The sequence below is a fragment of the Oenanthe melanoleuca genome, chromosome 3 (genome assembly GCF_029582105.1).
Source record: "Oenanthe melanoleuca isolate GR-GAL-2019-014 chromosome 3, OMel1.0, whole genome shotgun sequence".
NCBI lineage: Eukaryota > Metazoa > Chordata > Aves > Passeriformes > Muscicapidae > Oenanthe > Oenanthe melanoleuca.
In genome coordinates this window covers 74,969,548-74,989,307 of record NC_079336.1, presented here as the reverse complement: position 1 = coordinate 74,989,307, position 19,760 = coordinate 74,969,548, and the positions used below count along the sequence as shown (strand labels likewise).

Below are 19,760 nucleotides of genomic sequence, written 5' to 3'. Positions count from 1 at the left end.
GCTAACAGCTCACTGAAGACATATCACACAACTTTCTTCCATAAAGGCAAATCACACCATCGATACAGCTTCAGTAAAATATTAATGGCACCTAATTAAATTTCCCCACAGAGTTTCTTTTTCTTTTTCATTATAATGTATTAATGTAAAATTGTATTAAATCATTTTGCAATGTTTTGACTTCTGGAAGAGATTAAGTAACTGGACACCAATTCTGAAATACTGGCTTCCAACAAAAATATTCTCTTTCTTGGCAGCTGAGGAACCCAGACAATCTGCACAGGCATTTAGGTATTTAACCAGCTTGAACTGGGCTTTTCATTTTCCAGTGAGGGAAGCCCACTTAGCAAGCATACTAGGGAACTGGATCAATTTGTTCCCTGGTGTAACCCAAACAGATACTGGGATACACCAGAGACAAATCCAAAACATGGCATATAATCTGCAGAAAGAAAATCCCAGAAGATCTAATTTTTAACACACTACTAGCATTCACCAGGGACTCGGATCCAGTTTTACAAGTACATGCTAGCTGTTCTGTGCCTGTACTGTAATAGGAAGTAGGCATAAGTCTTAACTAGATAGTTTTATAATCTGTTTGAAACATTAAAACACCACTCCACCCCCAAGCATACAATTATAAAGAATTATCAGATAATTGTTCCCAAAACTTTAAGGAAATAATTCTTATATCCCATGTACCACAGATCCATTCATTTCTTGTATACACAGCAGGTCTCACAGGCAAAATTTTGCCCACCATGACATCTATGAAATGACAGGTGAAAATCTTGGCTACCTGATTGTGATACCAGAAATAATTTTACAACAGGGCTGATATGATTCTATTATCCTCCTCTTTTGTACAGCTCTACTGACTTTGGTGAGTAATGGTAAGAGAAATAAAAAACTGATTTTTATACAAGGTGGTACACAACTGTCACTGGCTCTGCCTCACAGATAAACTCTAGTGAGGCAGTGAAAACCCAGCTCATCCTTTCTGCTGGAAGGTGCAATGACACAATGACAGCAGCTTCATTTCTGGCCCAGCAAAAATAGCTGCTGAGTAAGATACCTGGCAGTGCTGTACCACTACTTCTTTACAAAGGACTGTGCTACACTGAGGAAGGTGAGACATGGCAGTCAGGCCAAATTCTGTTACAACTCCACAAATTAAATTAAATATTGAGGATATTAACAATTTCACTGGGCTAGGGTTAAAAACTAGTAATGCCTCAAAATTAATGTTTCCAAATGACCTCATCCTGCTACTGGAAGTGTGCAAAGACAGTAAGTTTTTAAGAGCTGACAGCCCCAGAAGTTGAACAAGATGTTATTCAGTCCTATACTTGCATTTATTTAGAGTATGAAAATCTGTTTATGTTTCAGGTTACTATTTCATTATGGCAGTCTTAGGAGGGAAGAATTGAAAAAAAAAAAAAAAAAAAAAAAAAGGAACAGAAGAAATCTGAAATAAATCCTTACATATTTCAGTGGCTACATCTGTTTAGGTAGATTGTTTCACTTAAATAAATGCAGGTCAGGTTATAACCTAAAGCAAATGCTAATCTGTGGTTTCAATGTTTAGAAAGGAAGCCCTGCATAGATGTTGCAAGCATGGGATATGAATTTGTACCGATACAGTAAATAAACCACAGATATTACTCAGTCAGGAAGTGGTGATTATTATGAAAATGAAACAAGATTTAAAAAAAAAAAAAAAAAGTGCAATATGAACAAAGTGAAGTATACTGAGACTGTGTGTTTCCAAAAAGCAACAGCTCACATTAGAAATAAACCACGAAAAACATCTGAGAGTATTTAGCATAAATGGAAGCTGCAGTTAGCTGCTGACCACAGCACAGTATAAAAGTGCTTAAGGAATCATTTGTGAGAGAGATGCTTCTCAGAGGCAGGACAGCAGGCATACCATAGGAACATCTTCAGCACCTTATTTTTGCATAGCTAATGCTGATATTCAAGAGTACACTGTGACAAAAAGCAAAAAGCCAAGTTCCTTGAAAAAGCTGGTGTCATTCCTTATTCAAATCAACAGAGAAAAAAGATGGTTGCTGAGAGCTCTTTTAAAGTTAAATATATGAACTGAAAAACTGCTGAAAGATTACTTAGCAGTAAGTCTTGTTGCAGATAAAGACAAAGTCTGCAATGTGTCACAGCAAATCCTTCTTTCCAGTTTGCAGGCACTTTGTAGTGACTTGCATTGGAAGTATCCGAAAGAAAAACGTTTGGCTGTAATTCACTGTGCATTAGCAGTCATTATTCTGAGAAGACTCACAGTGATCTTTTACAGCATAGACAAAGCAAGAATGTTTTCTTCCAACAGAAGATTCTCAAAGCACTAGAGATGAACCAGTACCGACAGCCAGCTGAGCCCTCAAAGATGTGGATTACCAAAAAAGACAACCCTCTTATTATTAAAGCACAAGCACAATTTTACTAAAAAAGTTATTAATTATTCATCTTGTAAACCAATTATTTTATTTCTTCATATACAAGTATTTATCACTACAGAATGTACTACAACCTAATATAACTTTTATAAAATATAAAAAATATATAACTAAAATAATCTTTAAAAGCATCTGTTGTACTGGTATGACACAAATTGCATCTTCTGCAAAACTCATTGGTGAATTAGAGATTTTTATGCATGAATATTTTTTGGAATTTACCAAGCCAGTATGGTAGCCTTGCTGCCACAGATATAATATTGCAGCATGTAAGTGCCTTTAACTTAAATTCTGGATGGGAAATAAAGTTACCACATGGCTATGTAACCAGCCCAGGTTCACCCAGAAAGTTTATGGCAGAACAAAGAAAGGAACTCAAGAGGTCATCCTTCCTCCCTTCCAAATATCAGTTACTTTTCATTCATTCATTCATTCAGATAAAAAACCTGAACACAACAATGAGGGTCATCCAAGCACAGCTTACCTAATTACATTGCAGGAACGGTCAGATGTGAGATTATGCATCTGGTAGTGAACTCGGGAAGTGTAAATGTCTGCTTCATTTAGTTCATACATCTACTTAAATAAACACCTACTTTAAGTCCCACTATTTATTATCATTTTTTAGTATACTCAATTCATATGTTAGATAAATAAAACACAACTTACTGAATAGCACCATCTTCCATTTAGGTAATATAAAAGAGGATCTTGAGGCTTAAGTTCAATTGCTTTGTCTAGGTGCTCCTATTGGAAAGAAAATCAGTATCACTTTAGATGTTTTTTCAGCAAGTGTGTTTACATTCTAAGTAGTTTGCTGCAAGTCAGAAACAAATTCAGAAATTCTCTTCTGCGGCAATTGTCTTCTAAGAATCTAAAAATATTTTAACTAGCAAATCCCTCCCTCATGGAGGGAAACCACAAAATTATTTAGCAACGTTGCACACAATGCAAGAAGGCATGCAGTATTTAGAACATGACTAAATAGCTCTAAAGTTCAGTCAAATAATTCAAGAACTTTTCTCTTAAAAAGGCAACAACTTCAATAAAATTCATTTCATTTACAGTTAATATTAGAAAACTGTCACAGATCAAATAATTGAGGAAGCAACTACTCTTGAATAGACCTTACATGCCAGCACCCATTACTGAAGATCCTTCCACCTTGGAGCGTAACTGCCCCAATGAAATAGTACAACCAAATGTTATCATAATGTGAAATTCAGAAAATAAAATGTTTCTGTTTAGAGTGAAGCTACAAAACCTATAAAGTATCTAATGAGGTCCTTCTTCCAAAACCATTTTCATTTCAGGTCATGAGTACCTTTATTTCTCTCTTTTATTTACCAAAGAAAGCTCTTATTGCTCAACCTGAGTTGGAAGAAAAAATAAATATTTCAGCCCTACCATTTTCCTTTTAAAATAAATTTCATTCGAACATTTCTTTCCCCCCCATCCCACATTTCTCTCTTTCTTATTAAGTCAGTCACAAAAGTATTTGACTTACACACATATAAGAGACTATTATATTACCATATCCACTAACTATTCAGATAGGAGCTTTGTTTTCATACTACTATTTTCCCAAATCAATAGATTTCAGGATTTACTTGTGAGGAGGAAAACCTCTCTGAAATGGCTACTGCTCACAGCGTGACTCTTTTAAAACTCCATCCTTAAACAGCTGCAGCACTTGTGTTATTTGTCGCTTTCCCTTCGTTCCCAGCTTGTCCCGGTGCTCGGGGCTTAGCTCACTCGGCACGACTCAGATGGAATTAATGCTCTCTCATAGGAAGGCTCTGCCACACTCCAAGTCCAAACACAGACATGATGTGAGAGGAGCCCGTCCCAGGCATTCCCCAGGGACTGGAACATGTCTGTTGCCTTTCACTGTCACCCTGAAAGGGGGGACGCCAGCTTGGAGAGCAAGGGATGGATGCAAAGTGTCTAAGCAATGCTGAGGACAAGGAGGGGGAGAGTAGCACATGTAACACAAACAGCTAACTCTAAAAAACACAGTCACCTTTGCAAGGACAGTGTTAAAACAAACATTACTTAAGGGCAACATGAAGGATGATTGCAGAACTGTGTTAGTTCATCACTCACTCTTTCATAAGTTTTGATTTTTCAAAACAGAATCATTATTGCCTTTCCTCCTCCCTTTGACTACAAAGGAAATCAGAAATCTTAACGCTGCTTCCAGAATCCTACCTCAACTCTTATATTTTGCAAGCATATAATTTATTTGCATACATAATAATAACCTTTTTGATTTAACTTCAGCACCAAAATAGACCTGTGAGGCTGAATTACTGTGTTGGAAAAACCTGTCTTTGACACTATATAAGGAAATAACTTAAAGGAATAGCTTTAAAAAACCAACCCCAAATCCTACAAAAACATACCTTAAAGAGATAACCATTCCTGATTTTGTTTTGTACACTTTCAAACTGAGACATATAGCCACACATAATTGCAAACCTGAGAGGGGAAAAGAAAAACACACACACATACTTTTTGTGATTTAAATAAACCTTTGAATCAAATTACAAAATATTTCAATACCTAATGCACACATTTACACTTGTTTTTTTTCCATCTAGATGGCTGGATGGAAGTTTGGCATGAGCTATACATATTCAGGAACAGACAAAACACAAACCAAAACAAAACAATGGAAACAAGGAGAAGTTTAAATGACACTATTTGGGTTGTCAGTTAAATGAAAAACCAGATTTCTCCTCCAAAATTTCAGCCATTTAGTTGAGAGTGCAACACTAGACTGGCTCTGCCATTGCCAGCAGTTTACCTTGACATATTGTGCTCGGCACTTCGCTGGCAATGTGAGCACCACCAGCTGCAGCACTTCACCCACAAAGGCAAATGCTTGGGGTGTGCCCAGTAGGAAGCTGTACAGAACTCAGAAACATTCACAGTTGCCTTCTACCCTTCTCAAGTACCCCAGTGCATTCCTGCACTTCTGACATTCTTCTAGTATCTTTAAAATTTGAAAATATATACACACATTCTGCTCTAAGAGGATCACTACTGCTATTACTAGAATGTCTACTGCTAAGATTATTATTATTATTTCTATTATTATTACATTAATTTATCATAAACTAGGGACACTGAGTGGTAAAACAAACGTGCGATAATTTCTATAAAATATTTGTATTGTTAAGCAGGTGAAAATAGTTTCAGAGGTAAACCTATAAAGATTCAGATCTCCTAAGCAACACTAGTATATTACTGACACTCCACCTAAATTTCTATTGCTTTCTTCTTATTTCTTTGACAGTTATAGAACCTCTATGCACAAGTAATTTCTTGCACAGATAAAAATTTCAGTTTCCTTGGACCTATTTTCATTGATATTAAGAGAACTTTGCACCTCTGTATAAAACTAACAAACACCAACAAAATAATTAAGCAGCAAAACCTCATGTAGATTATTTTTCTATTATTTTCCAGAATTTTGCTTTTTTATCAAATATTTTACAATGCAACACCAAATGAAAATAAAAAATAATCCTAAAAGAGGGAAATCAAGTTGAAGTCCTGAGGAAAACATGAGTTATGCAAGCTTACTGAGTTAATTATGGTAACACAACCACAATCTGTATGGAACACACAGTTTTTAAGCACTATTAAACATCAGATTTCTTAAATTTCTTTATATAATGCAATTATTCGAGCTCCAGCAAATCCTCATTAAAATGTCATTGCTAACACAACCCAAGAAATTATATTATTCCTTACATTTATACCTAATGATTTTAAGTTAGAAATGCTCATGCTACAGGTTGTTGCATTTTTGGTCAGTAAGTGTTCCCAGGTAAGGCAGGGAGTCAGAAGAACAGCAGCTGAGTTTGTAAGAGCTCCAGGCAGACTGTCAAACACTGTTGAGCAGGGTGTTTGTTGTGACCAATGTGCACTGGATAAAATCCAGCTAATGGCAGCACTACTGCTGACAGAGCTGCAGACCGAGCGCATTTCCTACGGGAATCAGCAGCAGTTGAGGGAAAAGGCAAGGGTGGGGGTCAGGAAAGTTCAGGTATTTAGAGAGAGGGGGGAGGTAGTGAAAACTTTATTAGGGTTAAGTAACTCAGGCAACATTGCCCCTATTCCCTTCACTCATTAAGTGCTAATCAGATAAACTCAGCATACCATAGCTAAACGGATTGCTGCTACAAAAGAAAACAATGAAAAGCGAACAAGCTAATCCAGCATCTTGCAGTATTTCCCTGTCTGTGCGTGACAAGAAAGAGGGCCTTAGTTTAAACTAGTTCAAAGAAAAACTTCTACTTACAGCTAAAATCTCTTGGGAGGGAAATCCCAATGAAATTTTCACTGAATTAAAAGTAAGCTAACCTACTAACTTTAAATACCCATTATTTTTCCAAGGAAAAAATGAAAATATCTTTCATATCTTTACTATGTTTTTTTTGTTCGTTTTTTTAAAATTTGTTTTGTTTTGGTTGTTTAAAAATTTTATACTTTTGAAATGGGCTCGACAGCCAACTGATAAAAATTATTTCATTTTTGAAATTCTATAGCATTTTGAATATTAATTTCATTTCTAAAAAATCCTCCAAACAAAACAAAATCTGTGTCCTTTCTTCCCTGAAAAGACTTTTTATGTATTTTAAATAATTTTTGAAGAGTTTAAAACACAAAACAAACTTTTATTTTCAGTGGTGCAAAGGGTAATGTTAATCATTGAATGGTCTGTGTTAGAAGGGACCTTAAAGATCGAGTTTCAACCCCCCTGCCACGGACAAGGATATCCTCCACTAGACCAGGCTGCTCAAAGCCCCATCCGGCCTGGTCTTGAACCCCTCCAGGGATGCCCACTCTCTGGGCAATCTGTTCCAGTGCCTCACCACTCTCATGGTGAAGAAAACGACCAAAGAAAACGAGGCACGGAATAACTAGAAACGTTTCCATCTGGTTCGTGTCATTCTTTCCTCGGCCCCGGCGCTCCCTGGTCACCTGCCCCATCTCGTGGCGACAGGGGGAATACTAAAAAGATGATCACACAACTACATGCAAATATCAAATGAAATGGGTAAAAGGCACATGTTTGTTAGAGGTGCAAGCAATACTGGTTCTCTGCACAGCCATTACCTCCCTCACACCCTTTGAATATCAGAGTACTGCTTACAGAACTTTCCCAGAGAAAAATAAAGAGATTGCATCCGCAAACAGCTGTCAGGAATGACCTATTTGCTGAGCTGATGTTACTCCTGGGTAATGTAAAAAAAACAGCCCCAGAGACATTCATCTAGATAAACACAATAATAATTACCTCATTAAGACAGTCACAGTACTTCAGTTGGTGTAAAAAATATTATTCTTAGACGGAAGAAAAATTACTGAACACAGTGTAGAAGTGTATGATTAATCACCAATTAACAAACCTTTATTAAGCATAAACACAGTCAAACAAACTCAATATAATAGGTCAGCACCATGTTCCTCTCTTACAAATGATGTCCTGAAACTCAGACTTGCAAGAAACTCTAGCTGACAGAGATAGATGCCAAGTACCTATGTAGCCCTCATGCAGAAGGTCCTGATCAAAGTGAATTAACATTTTCCCTTTGGGTGCTAGAGAATTTCTATGTGTATGCAGGCCAGGAAAAACTGTAAGAGGCATGTCCTACTTACTGCCATAAAAAAAAAAGAGAAGCAGGTTGATCCAATAATTTTATCAAGACAATTTGAATTATAATATAAAAAATGATACTAACACTTAAGACTCTACCATTCACAGCTTCTTCTGTATGAGACAGATTTACAGGAAAATTTTGAAATTTCAAATTAAGATTAAGCAACACTAGGGCATTTAGATATGGTGTTATTTATCTTTTCCCTGATAAATTTTACATGGCCAAAATCAGAGATAACATGCACGTCCCCAGACTTGTTTCTTCCTCTTCTATATACCCTTTTATAGATCCCAAATGTAAAAAAAACTTTTATGTCACATAGACTTCGGAAATGTGTGGGTACAGGGCTTATATTTAGAAATTTAGACCTCCATTATAGCATCCCTATATGAACACGAAAGAAAAACATCAATTTTTCTTAATTGTATCTGAGAAGATTTTGCAAGGAGAGTTTATGATATTTATCACCACCAAAGTTTAATTCATGTGTTTCATAACTGTTTTTCACTCCCTCCTCCTTATATGAAAAATATTTAATGTGTAAAGTAGTGTGAGCAAAGGCTAATGTGTAGGCAGCACACAAGAGGCCCAGTGAAAAGAAAGTTCATTTCCATTGCAGTTCCAAATGCGTTCTTGCATCTCCCCACCTCTGCATGGCTCACTTCTGTGCATGCAATCTTATTTTTTAGCCCCTGAATCCCTCACTCACCAGTTTCATATATTATGAAATATTCCGACAGTCTCTGCAATGCAGTGAGACCCACAGGATTTCTCTTTAACACGATTTCAGTAAGGTATCAGTTTCTATGTAGGGAGATTTTGCAACTTAAATTACTGACTATGATCCCTGTTGCATTGCCCTTCCTGAGATCCCAGTTTTGCATACTTCATATTATATCACTTTGCTATGAAGATATTTAATCTACAAAAATGCATCTGACACGAAGGTTCCATGGAGAGGTAAAGTATTGGTTTGATATGATCACCCTCATGGGGATATGGAAGCTGGGGCTGAGAATGTCTAAGATTGCTAACACACCAAGTAAGCTTGGGCCAAGGTGCAAAGTGAAATGTTTAGGTGAATTGCTGTTTGTGAGATTTTTTTTGTTAATGGGGATTTAATTTGCCTTTCCCTTTCCTTCTTCTTGGAATATAAATGAGTCTGTACTGTAGAAATTGGCAGAAATACACTTTTCATATTAAAAATTCACCAGAGCACTGAAGCTGAGCTCCAGGGAAACATCAGATGTAGCACACACTTGCGTAGGTAACACTTGTAAAACCATGAGAAACAAACCCCTACTTTGGTTTAAAAAACCTCAAAGGTAAGGACATAAAGAATTCTGGCATAATTTATTGCAACACATGCAGTATATCAAACCAAGGGAAAATGCTGCTGTTCACAGAAATGTGCATACACAGAAGTTCACTAGTAGAACACGTGAATGTCATGTTCTGCATTCCTTAGGCTGTGAAACCCACAACTGTGTTAAATTCCTGTTTTCAGAAATTTCACTTTGATTTTTATAACAGACAGTTGTTACAGATGGAAATAAAATCTTGAAGAAATTTGTAGGATAGTCATCACAAGTGTAGAAACAGAATGAAACAATAGCTTTCAGAGACAGTAACACAACAGTTCTACTTGACAGAAATGTAATAGGGACCATTAGGTTGTCAGAATTATTTCCTCTCTGACCATTCTAGCAAAAAGCTTGTAGTAAACAGATCTTCCACAAATGTTCCTCCTTTGCACTCACATGAGCATGCTGCAGTATTTCACTGATCCACTTACTTCAGGACAACTTACAGCTTTTGAGAAATGGCTTCTGAATTTGAAATGTTAATTATTATTTTTTTAAATTACATAATTCAAAGAATACTGACTAATATTACACATAATTAAGAACAAAGATTGCTGTAAAATTTCTTAGGTCATTCCATGAATCAAATCAAATCAGGGCAAACAATTACTGGCTGGAAACCTTGTGTTTCTGCACAAAGTATCAATTCCTGAAAAATCGGACTGCATGATAGAAACAGATGCTTGCTGCTTGCAAGTTACCTGCCTCATCTAAGTTTAAATAAGGGATAATTAAGGGCAGCAGGTAACAAGCATTTAGTTAGAAACAGGTGAGGATTTAAGTTTAAAAGTTCTTGTAGTATGACCATATCCTACAACAAATTTCAAAATTTTGAAGAGTTTTGTCTCACTGGAGAATTATTATTATGCCATTGCATCTTACAAACCTGACAAATTATCTGTTAGAATTCTATTATTGAGACAGAATGTTCACTTTTTTGTGGGAAGTTTGTGTAAAATCACCAAAATACCCAAATGACAATGATTATTTGTGTCCTCGATGGAACCAACCTGTACCTCACCTGTAGTGCTGCCAGCCAGTGTGGGACTGTCCCTCAGTTCTGGAATTCACTTCCATGGAAACCCACTGCCATGGGTTTGTGAAAATATCTGTTTCTAGTTTACACTCACATGCATGACAGAGAAGACTCTTGGAGGGAGGTGTATTCAGGAGGAGTCTTCACATAAAGCTACTGGGTTTTCACTTCCTACCTTCACTTGCACCTAAATGAGACATGCTGTATGACTCCTACCAACGGTGAGTTCTAGAGAGTAACACAAACCCAAGAGCAGCACTAAGTTTGTTTGTGGCAAACAAACCAAAACTCAATGCAAAGAATGACCCCTTTAAGTAAATGTCCTGAAGATTTGCCATGACAGTAACCTTTCTGTTCCTTGCAAAGCCTGTAACGAGTTCTCATCAACAAAAAAGCAGGTGTGGGGATCGGCACAACAGCAGAGGAACCTTCCTGACTTCTTCCCCAAACTCTTAAAGAAAACAGCAACAAACCTCCCAGAAACACAAAAATTTGCTGGTTTTGCAAAAGAATTTAAAAGTGATTGTTTAGTTTCAAATAAAAGCACTGTTCATATGCATTGATATTTTGTTTTCTGTAAAGTTGTAAAGCAGAACAACTATAAAGAAACTGTAGCATCAAATTGTTCATATAGCACTTAAAATTAAAATCTGGTTGATAAAGATGCTCCATGATCCAAGATGAGCTGCGAGGATTCACAGCTGTCCTTTGGGAATCACTGACTCACAAAATGAATTTGTTTGAGGCTTGGAAAAATAAGAGGACCTGCAATGGCTGATGATAACTTTTACAGGTGAGTTCTTCCACAACTTGAAAAATTGACACTGGCTGAACAAAGCCACAAATCACTCAGAATATTTAGTCTGTCTTTCCTTAATAAAGCTATGCTTTTCCTTTCCAGAGTCACCATTTACTTCAGTTATTTAGAGGTCAACATTCAAAAAGTCTGAAGGTTTTTGATCTCATTGGCAACTACGAGATTAAGTATGATCACATGTTCTCAAAAATCTGGATTCAGATATGAAAATTATTTGCAGCTGCAATTCATTACCAAAACCAACTGACTACTTCAAGATATTTTGCTTTCTTTGTTCTGCATGTTTTCTCAAATTTAATTTGAAGCTGAATACTAGTTACTTGTTATTATTCTAATCAGTAAGTTGAACAGTTGGAGTGTTGATGTACTTTATCATACAATTCTACAGAAAAATATAGGTAATACACTAAGAAGATATATGGCATTTTTTGTGTTCTTAACTGAAGTAAATATCAAAAGTAAGGCAAGACAGCTGAACTCTAAGCCTATATTAGCAAGTTTGCTCATGGAACCATTCCACTAAATTCCATTGGCGGACACAAAAAAAATGACACCTTACAGACACCTTATAGTGGTTTCACAAAATAAAAATACCTGCTCTGGAAAAGAAATATTTTTGCTTGTATAACTCTGACTACACTAGGACAATTATGTGGGTCAAGGTGTCACAAGAACTTGTTTGTTTGGTAAATAGAGCTTTCAAGCAGCAGGGATAAGCTTCCAAAAGAAAGTTCCAAATGTGTCCATAGACTTAACCACTGCATGATAGGCACAGTGTACATTTTTAATGGAAAAAATGAAATTGTTAAGAAATGCCATGTTAGAAAAAGTTCCATAGAAGATTTAGTAAGAGAAATACTCAAAAGCACAACTGCAAATGACCCTTTAGTCATAGCAGGGAATATTTTCAAAGATCAATTCAGCTCCAGTGAGGAATTCTCAATTAACTTAAAACCCAAAAGAAATTGACTTAAAAAATGAAAACAAGAGTACACATCTAAGCTAGGGATATTGGTAAGAAGAGGTTCTATAAATACACCAGAAGGAAAAAAAAAACAGAAATGAAAGCGCAGAACAATTAGCAATGAGGAAATAATGGCAGAAGATTAAACTCACGAAGCTGAATTCAGTTTCTTCCTCACTTATTACCCTCCTGCTCCACAAGGGTTAACTGTAAGTAGAGAGCAAGGTACAGGACCAGGAAAAGAATAGGCTATCATTTAATCCTCACTCATTTAGTAAGCCATAATATATTAAACAGTTTAAAAGACCTAGAAATAATGTATGAGAGAACAACATAGCAGCTATACCAAACGTGAGTGAAAACATCCTTTGTGCTGATTGGAAATATCAAAATCCCTCAGAAATTAGTAAGAAATCAACAAAAACTCTCTTCAGTCAAGGTCAGAAAAACAGCTTGGTCATCAATAGCTGATATAGACTATAGCTCTACAGGAAACAAACAGATGGGCTCATTTTACATAGACTAAGATTATTTGCCTTGTACTTTAGCTGTAGAAAATTTTATGTTGGCAGTGAGATGAAAAGGAAGGATTTTGGTCTGAGACAGCATTGCTTTCACACTGAGCTTGCACTCACGCTGAGCTTCTCATTTGTGTATTTAATCTCCAATTACAGCAAGCAGAGACCCTGCTCAATTCATAGGATCCCTGCCTGGACACAGGTGCCTACTGCCCTGTAGATGCCCTAGGGTTCTCACCATTTCTGGATTATGGCCTGGAAGTGTAGAGACCCCAAAGGTCCCGTGTGATATCTGTCATGCCACTCAAACATCAAATGGCACATGCTGCCTTTCAACTCTCCATCCTCCATAGGTGCAGGACCAGGCCCTTGCTCACATTCAGACACACCTGGCAGAGACAGAACATCCACGTGTCCATCTGGAGCTGAGGGCTGCCCTTCAGCTCTGATCTTGACCACCCACTAATGATCCTAGCATCTTTTTCTATAAATATTTATTCTATTTTTCTCTTTTCTGTTTTCTCTCTTATAAATATTCTATTAACTATGAATTTCCTATTACTTTCACATATTATTTATTCATTACTTAATTGTATTGCACTGTTATCAGTTTATACACAGTCTTGTCTATTTATAACTTCAGGTAACATTCTGTTTGTGTACAACTTTGAGAGCACAGTTTTAACAGGGACGATTCCCTGAAGTCTTATTTCCTGTTCAAGTGGGTTAACATGCGAAATAACGTTTAGATAAACTGAAAAACTTTGTGTAACACCAGACTCAAACAATATAGATCTGACACACAGCTGACTACAGAAGTCTTGTGGGTAATGCAAAAAGCCCCAACAGCAAGCAAAAAGGCAAACATAGCTGCTATCAGGGAGAAGGAGACAACAGGCAAACCAGCCTAACCTGAAAACATTCCAGGATAAATTATTCTGGAAGTGCATAAGCATACAAAACAGAGTATTAAAAAAAAGAATTCTGGCAATATATAAAAGCCTGGGTAAGAGGTATGCAGCAAATACCTTATTTCTGTGGCTTTTGACTTTGTCCTACCTGATGTTCCTCAAAAAATCTAACCGTGGAAATATTATTTAGATTAAATCACCTGTAGAGATGGTTGCAGAACCAGGTTCATGTGAACCTGAGCATCACTATGGGTGTCACACAAAGTTTAGTGCTGGGTCCGTCATCCTAATTTCATTAATTAAGTCCATGATTTAAAAAAATCCATACAACAAAACAGTTTTGAAATAAAATGTTAATCCATGAGGGGATGCATTTACAAACCTAAATGGCTTCAAAACTGAGAAATGGTTGGAAATAAACATGAAATCAACTAATTGTGTGTAAAATACTTTGTAAAGAATAAAATAGAATAAAACAAGCTAAAAAATAAGTTACAAAGCAAGTCCAACTGATTAAGTAGCAGCACAGCAGAAAAATTCTACTTAGACTGCAGATTGAACAACTATTGTTATGCTAAACAAAAATATACCAATATCCCTCTGGAGCATGAAAGTCCATTCTGCCTAGTATTTAGAGCCTCAGATTGGCACAACCTTACTCTTGCACTACACTTTGAAGATCATGCAGAAAGTCAGAAAGATGTCAGAAAATAAAGACAAGCAGATAATATATTCAGAAAAAAAACCAAAAAAAACCAACTAATTTAATCTATAGTGTCCATCTATATCTCCAGAAAGACATCAGTTGAACAATAACTGATAAAAACCTCATGTTCACTTGCAACCCAGATACATGAAGGATGAAAATGGCAAAGCATACAGAAATCCACTGCCTGTTACAGGAAGCAGTAGCTTAAAAAAATCTAAGATTTTCCTCTTAAACCTCTCAATTCAGCTTTCTGAGCTAACCTCTGGAACACATCTCCTTACACTCATAATTCTTCCCCTGCTACATGTTCCTGCCAGGACAGGATCTCACATGTGAAGTCCAGCAGACCACCTACATCTCCCTGAATAACATGTAAGGGTTTATCAGCATACCTTCTGCCAGTGAAGCTGTATTTATACTAGGATATTTTGTCAGTCTTGTGGGCTGAGGAGGAAGGGAGGGTTAGGATTCATACTTGAATGTGATTTTGTGGTTGTTTATACACAAAGTTCTAGCTGAGAGGGGTACACCAGCATTACCGTGAGGAAGGGGCCATGACTGTGGTCTAGCAAAGAGCAGAAACTGCTTTCAGAAGAAGAGAGGCAAGACAGAGAATTACCTAATTAAATGACAATGCCTGCGTCTAATCAAGTATCTAAACCTGAGATAGCTGACCTACTCCCTTTGTTGGCAATGGAGATGTTGTCAACTGAGCCCCAGGAGAAACTCATCTCACCCTCATGCAAGACTAAATGGGCAAAATTGACTCCAGTGAACTGCACCCCAGAAGTGGCTGCTTTTTAGATTGTGAAAGGAGCCTGGGGTAAAAGTATTTGTTTCAGATATGCAGAAGTTTAGTGAAATCCCATCCCACAAGTGCAAAGATAAAATTAATGAAGTATGTAGAAACGAAAATGGAAAGGAAAAGCTAATAATATTAGAAAAGAAATCAGCAGCTCAATAAAATTTATTAATAAAATACTAAGGTGAGGAACTATCAGCTACAACTCAGCAGAATTATCTTTTACCTTCGATAAATTATCTTTTACCTTTTACCTTGATTTGATGAAAAATATTTACATTTGTGGAGTTTGTTAGTTCTGGCAAAGTCTACAAATTAAACTAAGTGTCACGCTTGGATAAAAACTGTATTATAAAACAAAAATTGAGAAGTTAATTCAAATTTCCATAGTCCTCTATGTCTCTTTTTAATCATTACAATTTAGACTATTACAAGAAAAGGAAAGGTTAAAACACAAAATCAAATACCTTTACTTTGTGATTTGTGAAAGGGAAGGTAAATGGAAAACTATGGCTTCTCTGAGCAACAAAATAGTGGCTTAAGCAAATACTCTTATCTACACTTCTTGGTACTTATTGAAGTATGGTTATTGAGTTGTTTCACATGCTATAGTAAATGCTTGGTGGAATATTTCAATGTAATTTTTACCAGCAACTGGTGAAATTGAGTTTCATAAAACTATGAAAAATATTAATGACTAATTTATGAAGCTGATGTCAGACTGGGGTGGTCTTTTTTTAAACTTAAAAAATGCCCATAAGTTTGTAAAAACTTTTTTAAACTTACCACTGGTGACTCTCAGCACTCCTAGCATCCAGCTGAACAGCCTTTTCAGCTTTAAGCTTTCCTGTAAATGGATACATATGAAAGGATTTATCATACTCTTCTAGGTTTTAGGTGACTCCCAAGAACAAAGCAATCTGATTTACTGCAGCAGCAAAGAAATTGCTCCCTGTTCTTAGAAATATTTAGATAAACAATGTAAGATCCTGGCTTTACTTCATTTACATAGTCATACACTTAAACATAAGTATATATAAACTACATTTGCAATTTTAGTATTTTCCTTTAAAATCCAATTCAGATGCAATTAAATCAGGATAGGATTGGACTGGACTGCCAAATGAGGCCATGTCTGTAAGACTGAAGAGCCTTAAAAGCAAGTCAGACAAGCACCTGTCAGAAGAACCAGCAAAGCTGTTTCCTGCCTTGAGTACAGGAATGAATGAGTTGAAGCTCTTTTCTAGCACAAAGCCTTCCCTTAAGTTCCAATTTTAACTGAATAAAGATGACAGTAGGTGATTTAATCAAACCCATGCTCCCAGTAAGAAGTTCAGATGAGATGCTTGCTGTTTGCAGAGTCTCAGCTGCAACCAATTAAGCTGCACTGACATTTCTGTATTGTAAGTTAACTTCATAGAAACAAAGAATAGCATACATAGTCCTCCAGCCCAGGGGAATGAAAAATAACCATGAAACTACCGCCAGCTCTCCTGCAGTCTCAAGCCCTCTGCAGCACTTCCAAAAACTGAGATGAAAAAGGCTGCTGCCACCCCCACTTCACGAGAATGAGCCAAACTAGGCTGGTTACTCAACACCTAAGACCCACTTTCATTCCAGCATTCTTTATCTCTCCCTGTCTTTTGCTACACCCTTATCGTTCATCAGCTGAGGTTACATGCAGTCACAGAATCACAGAATATGCTGAGTTGGAAAGGATCTACAAGGATCATTGAATCCAACTCCTGGCCTGCACAGGACCACCCCAAAGAGTCACACCATGTGCCTGACAGCATTGTCCAAACGCTTCTTGAACTCTGTCAGGTTGGTGCTGTGACCCCTTCCCTGGGGAGCCTGCTCCAGTGCCCAACCTCCAGTGAAGAACCTTTTCCTGATATCCAACCTAAACCTGCCCTGACACAACTTCAGGCCAGTTGTAACTGCAGTGAGGTTTTCCCTCAGTCTCCTCTTCATGCTGAACAGACCAAGTGACCTCAGCTGCTCCTCATACAGCTTCCCAACAAGGCCCTTCACCATCCTCATGACCCTCCTTTGGATGCTGCCCAATAGCTTAATGTCTTTTTTACATTGTGGCACCCAAAATTTGAGCACTTCAGTGCAGAGCAGAGCAGGACAATCCCCTCCCTTGCCTGGCTGTGATGCTGTGCCTGATGCACCCCAGGACACAGGTAGCCCTCCTGGCTGCCAGGGCACTTCTGACTCTTGTCCAGCTTGGCACTGATCAGGATGCACAGGGCTGCTTCCCAGCATCCTATTCCCCAGCCTGTCCATACATCCAGGGTTGTCCCATCCCAGGTACACTGACAATTTTCCTTGTTGAACTTCATATGGCTGGTGATTGCCCAGCTCTCTGATTTGCTGAGGTCTCTCTGTAGGGTCTCCCTGTCCTCAAGGGACTCAACAGTTCCTCCTGGTTTTGTATCCTCTGTGAACTTGCTCTTCCAGTCTTGAACTTCCAGTCCTGTGTCCAAGTCATTTATGAAGATGAGGGGCACAGGCCTGAGGATGGACCCTGTGGAACCCCATTAGGGACAGGTCCCCAGCCTGATGTCACCTCATTCACTGTAGCCCTTTGTGCCTGACCTGTGAGTCAGTTGCTCACCCATCTCATGGTGTGTTTTTCCAGCTGTGTGCTGGACAGTTTGTCCAGAAGGATCCTGTGAGAGACAGTATCAAAACTTTACTGATATCCAAAAATATCACATCCGCTGGCTTCCCTTGATCAGCTATGTGGGATACTTTGTCACCAAAAGAAACCAGGTTTGCTAAGCAGGACTTTCCTCTCCATGCTGGCTGTGACCAATGACCATGTTGTTTTTCAGGTATTTTTCAATAACTACTAGAATAATCTTCTCCATAACTTTGACAGACCTGTAGTTGCCAGGGTCCTCCCTCCTGCCCTTTCTGAAAATCAGGACAATGTCAGCCAGGTTTCAGTCAGCTGGACCTCTCCAGATTCCCAAGACTGCTCAAAAATCATCAGGAGAGGTTTTGAGATGACACCAACTAGTTCTTTAAGGATTGTTGGGTGAATCCCACAGATTTTCAGGAATCCAGCTGGAGCAGCAGATCCTACACAATTTCCAGGTTGACAGGTAATTGATCATTCTTGCATAGTCCTCCAGCTCAGGGCACTGATAACTCCTTGCTCCAGCATCCATATCAAAGACAGAGGCAAAGAATACATTAAACACCTCTGCCTAGTCCATGTCCCTGTTTTTGAGATGACCACCCTCATCCTGTAATGGGCTGATGTTATTTTTACACTGCCTATTGCCATTAATATATTTGAGAAAACTCTTTTTATTGTTCCTCAGAGTCCTGGCCAGCTTCAAGTCCAGTCACTGGTAAAAGCAAAGAATCCAACAATAGAATTTACATAAAATTCATTTACTTTGTGTCATTATCCTCACTGCACTGTGGGATTTATGTACAAAGTCAAGTTGCTATTAAAGCAAAACCAGTATCAATTTAGTTGCTAAGACAGTGCAAGTCTTCAGGAGTATGTAGATGACAAAAGGATTGGAAAAAGGAAGGACCTTGAACAAATTGAGGTTGTCTCTGGTCTGTTACAACAGCATGAAGGCATGACACTGCCTTTAAGGATGACAAAGGACAGCTCAAACTGCTTTGTCAGTGACATTGTCACTGCCAACAGAACAAAGGGTCAATGAGAGGTGTCACAAAAGACAAAATAACCCAAACTCGCATTACACTTACAATACCTCATTTGGTGCAGCAAAAAAGGAAGGCGCAATGGAGAGACAAAAGAAAGAGAGAAGATAAATGAGATAAATGCAAAAAAGATTCTTTTAAGAACAGTGCCTTGACTGTGAGAGTGACAGTGTAGAGCAGATGTAGGGTTTAATGCAATAAAAAGAAGGCCCAAAATAAAAAGGGAAACAAACTGTTCCTCTAGCCAATATCCATCCAGACAGTGAAAGAAAGGGCAATGCTTTTAAAAGCAACCCAAAAAAAGTGCTATGATGAAGAAAATTAAAATCTTGTGGAGATTAAATTGTCAAACAGGACACATGGGGAGGGATGTCTGGAAGCAACATCAATTGTCACACACCACTTCTGTTTCTGGTCAACAGTTCCTACAGATTCACAAAGTTTCATCCCTACCATCACCACAAAAAGGCTGCTGATATGCAGGAGTGCTCCCTGACCACAGGAAAGCAGAAAAACAAACCTTGACCCAGCCTCAGCATTTATTTATTCCTCTTGCTCTCCAAAAGATGGAATTAAGAAACATTGCTGACAGCATCTGTGAGTTTTCACATTCTGTATCCATCTGTTTCTCAACAAAATAAAGGGTTTTAAGGCAATCTGCAGAGACAACGGCCTGCAATTATGACTGGTAATAGTTCTCTGCCACTGATTTTAGATCTCTCACTGAGGAAAAAATGAACTGAAGTTTTTAACTGTGGTGGTTTACTACACAAAACATTATCATTACAGTACATATG

General features: G+C 37.7%; 1 protein-coding gene across 5 annotated transcripts in view; it reads right to left on the bottom strand.

Moving 5' to 3' along the window:
* Positions 1-19,760, bottom strand: part of RMDN2 (regulator of microtubule dynamics 2) — a 49,477-nt gene that overhangs the window by 21,057 nt on the left and 8,660 nt on the right. For all 5 annotated transcript variants that reach the window (XR_008840016.1, XR_008840017.1, XM_056486504.1 and 2 more), the window contains exons 5-7: positions 16,054-16,114; positions 4,877-4,952; positions 3,141-3,218 (exon numbers count right to left, since the gene is read on the bottom strand). Coding sequence is in view for 3 of the 5 variants with exons in the window: in XM_056486504.1 (XP_056342479.1) it covers positions 3,141-3,218; positions 4,877-4,952; positions 16,054-16,114 (215 nt within the window). In the remaining 2 variants the exon portion in view is untranslated. The remainder of the gene's footprint in view (positions 1-3,140; positions 3,219-4,876; positions 4,953-16,053; positions 16,115-19,760) is intronic.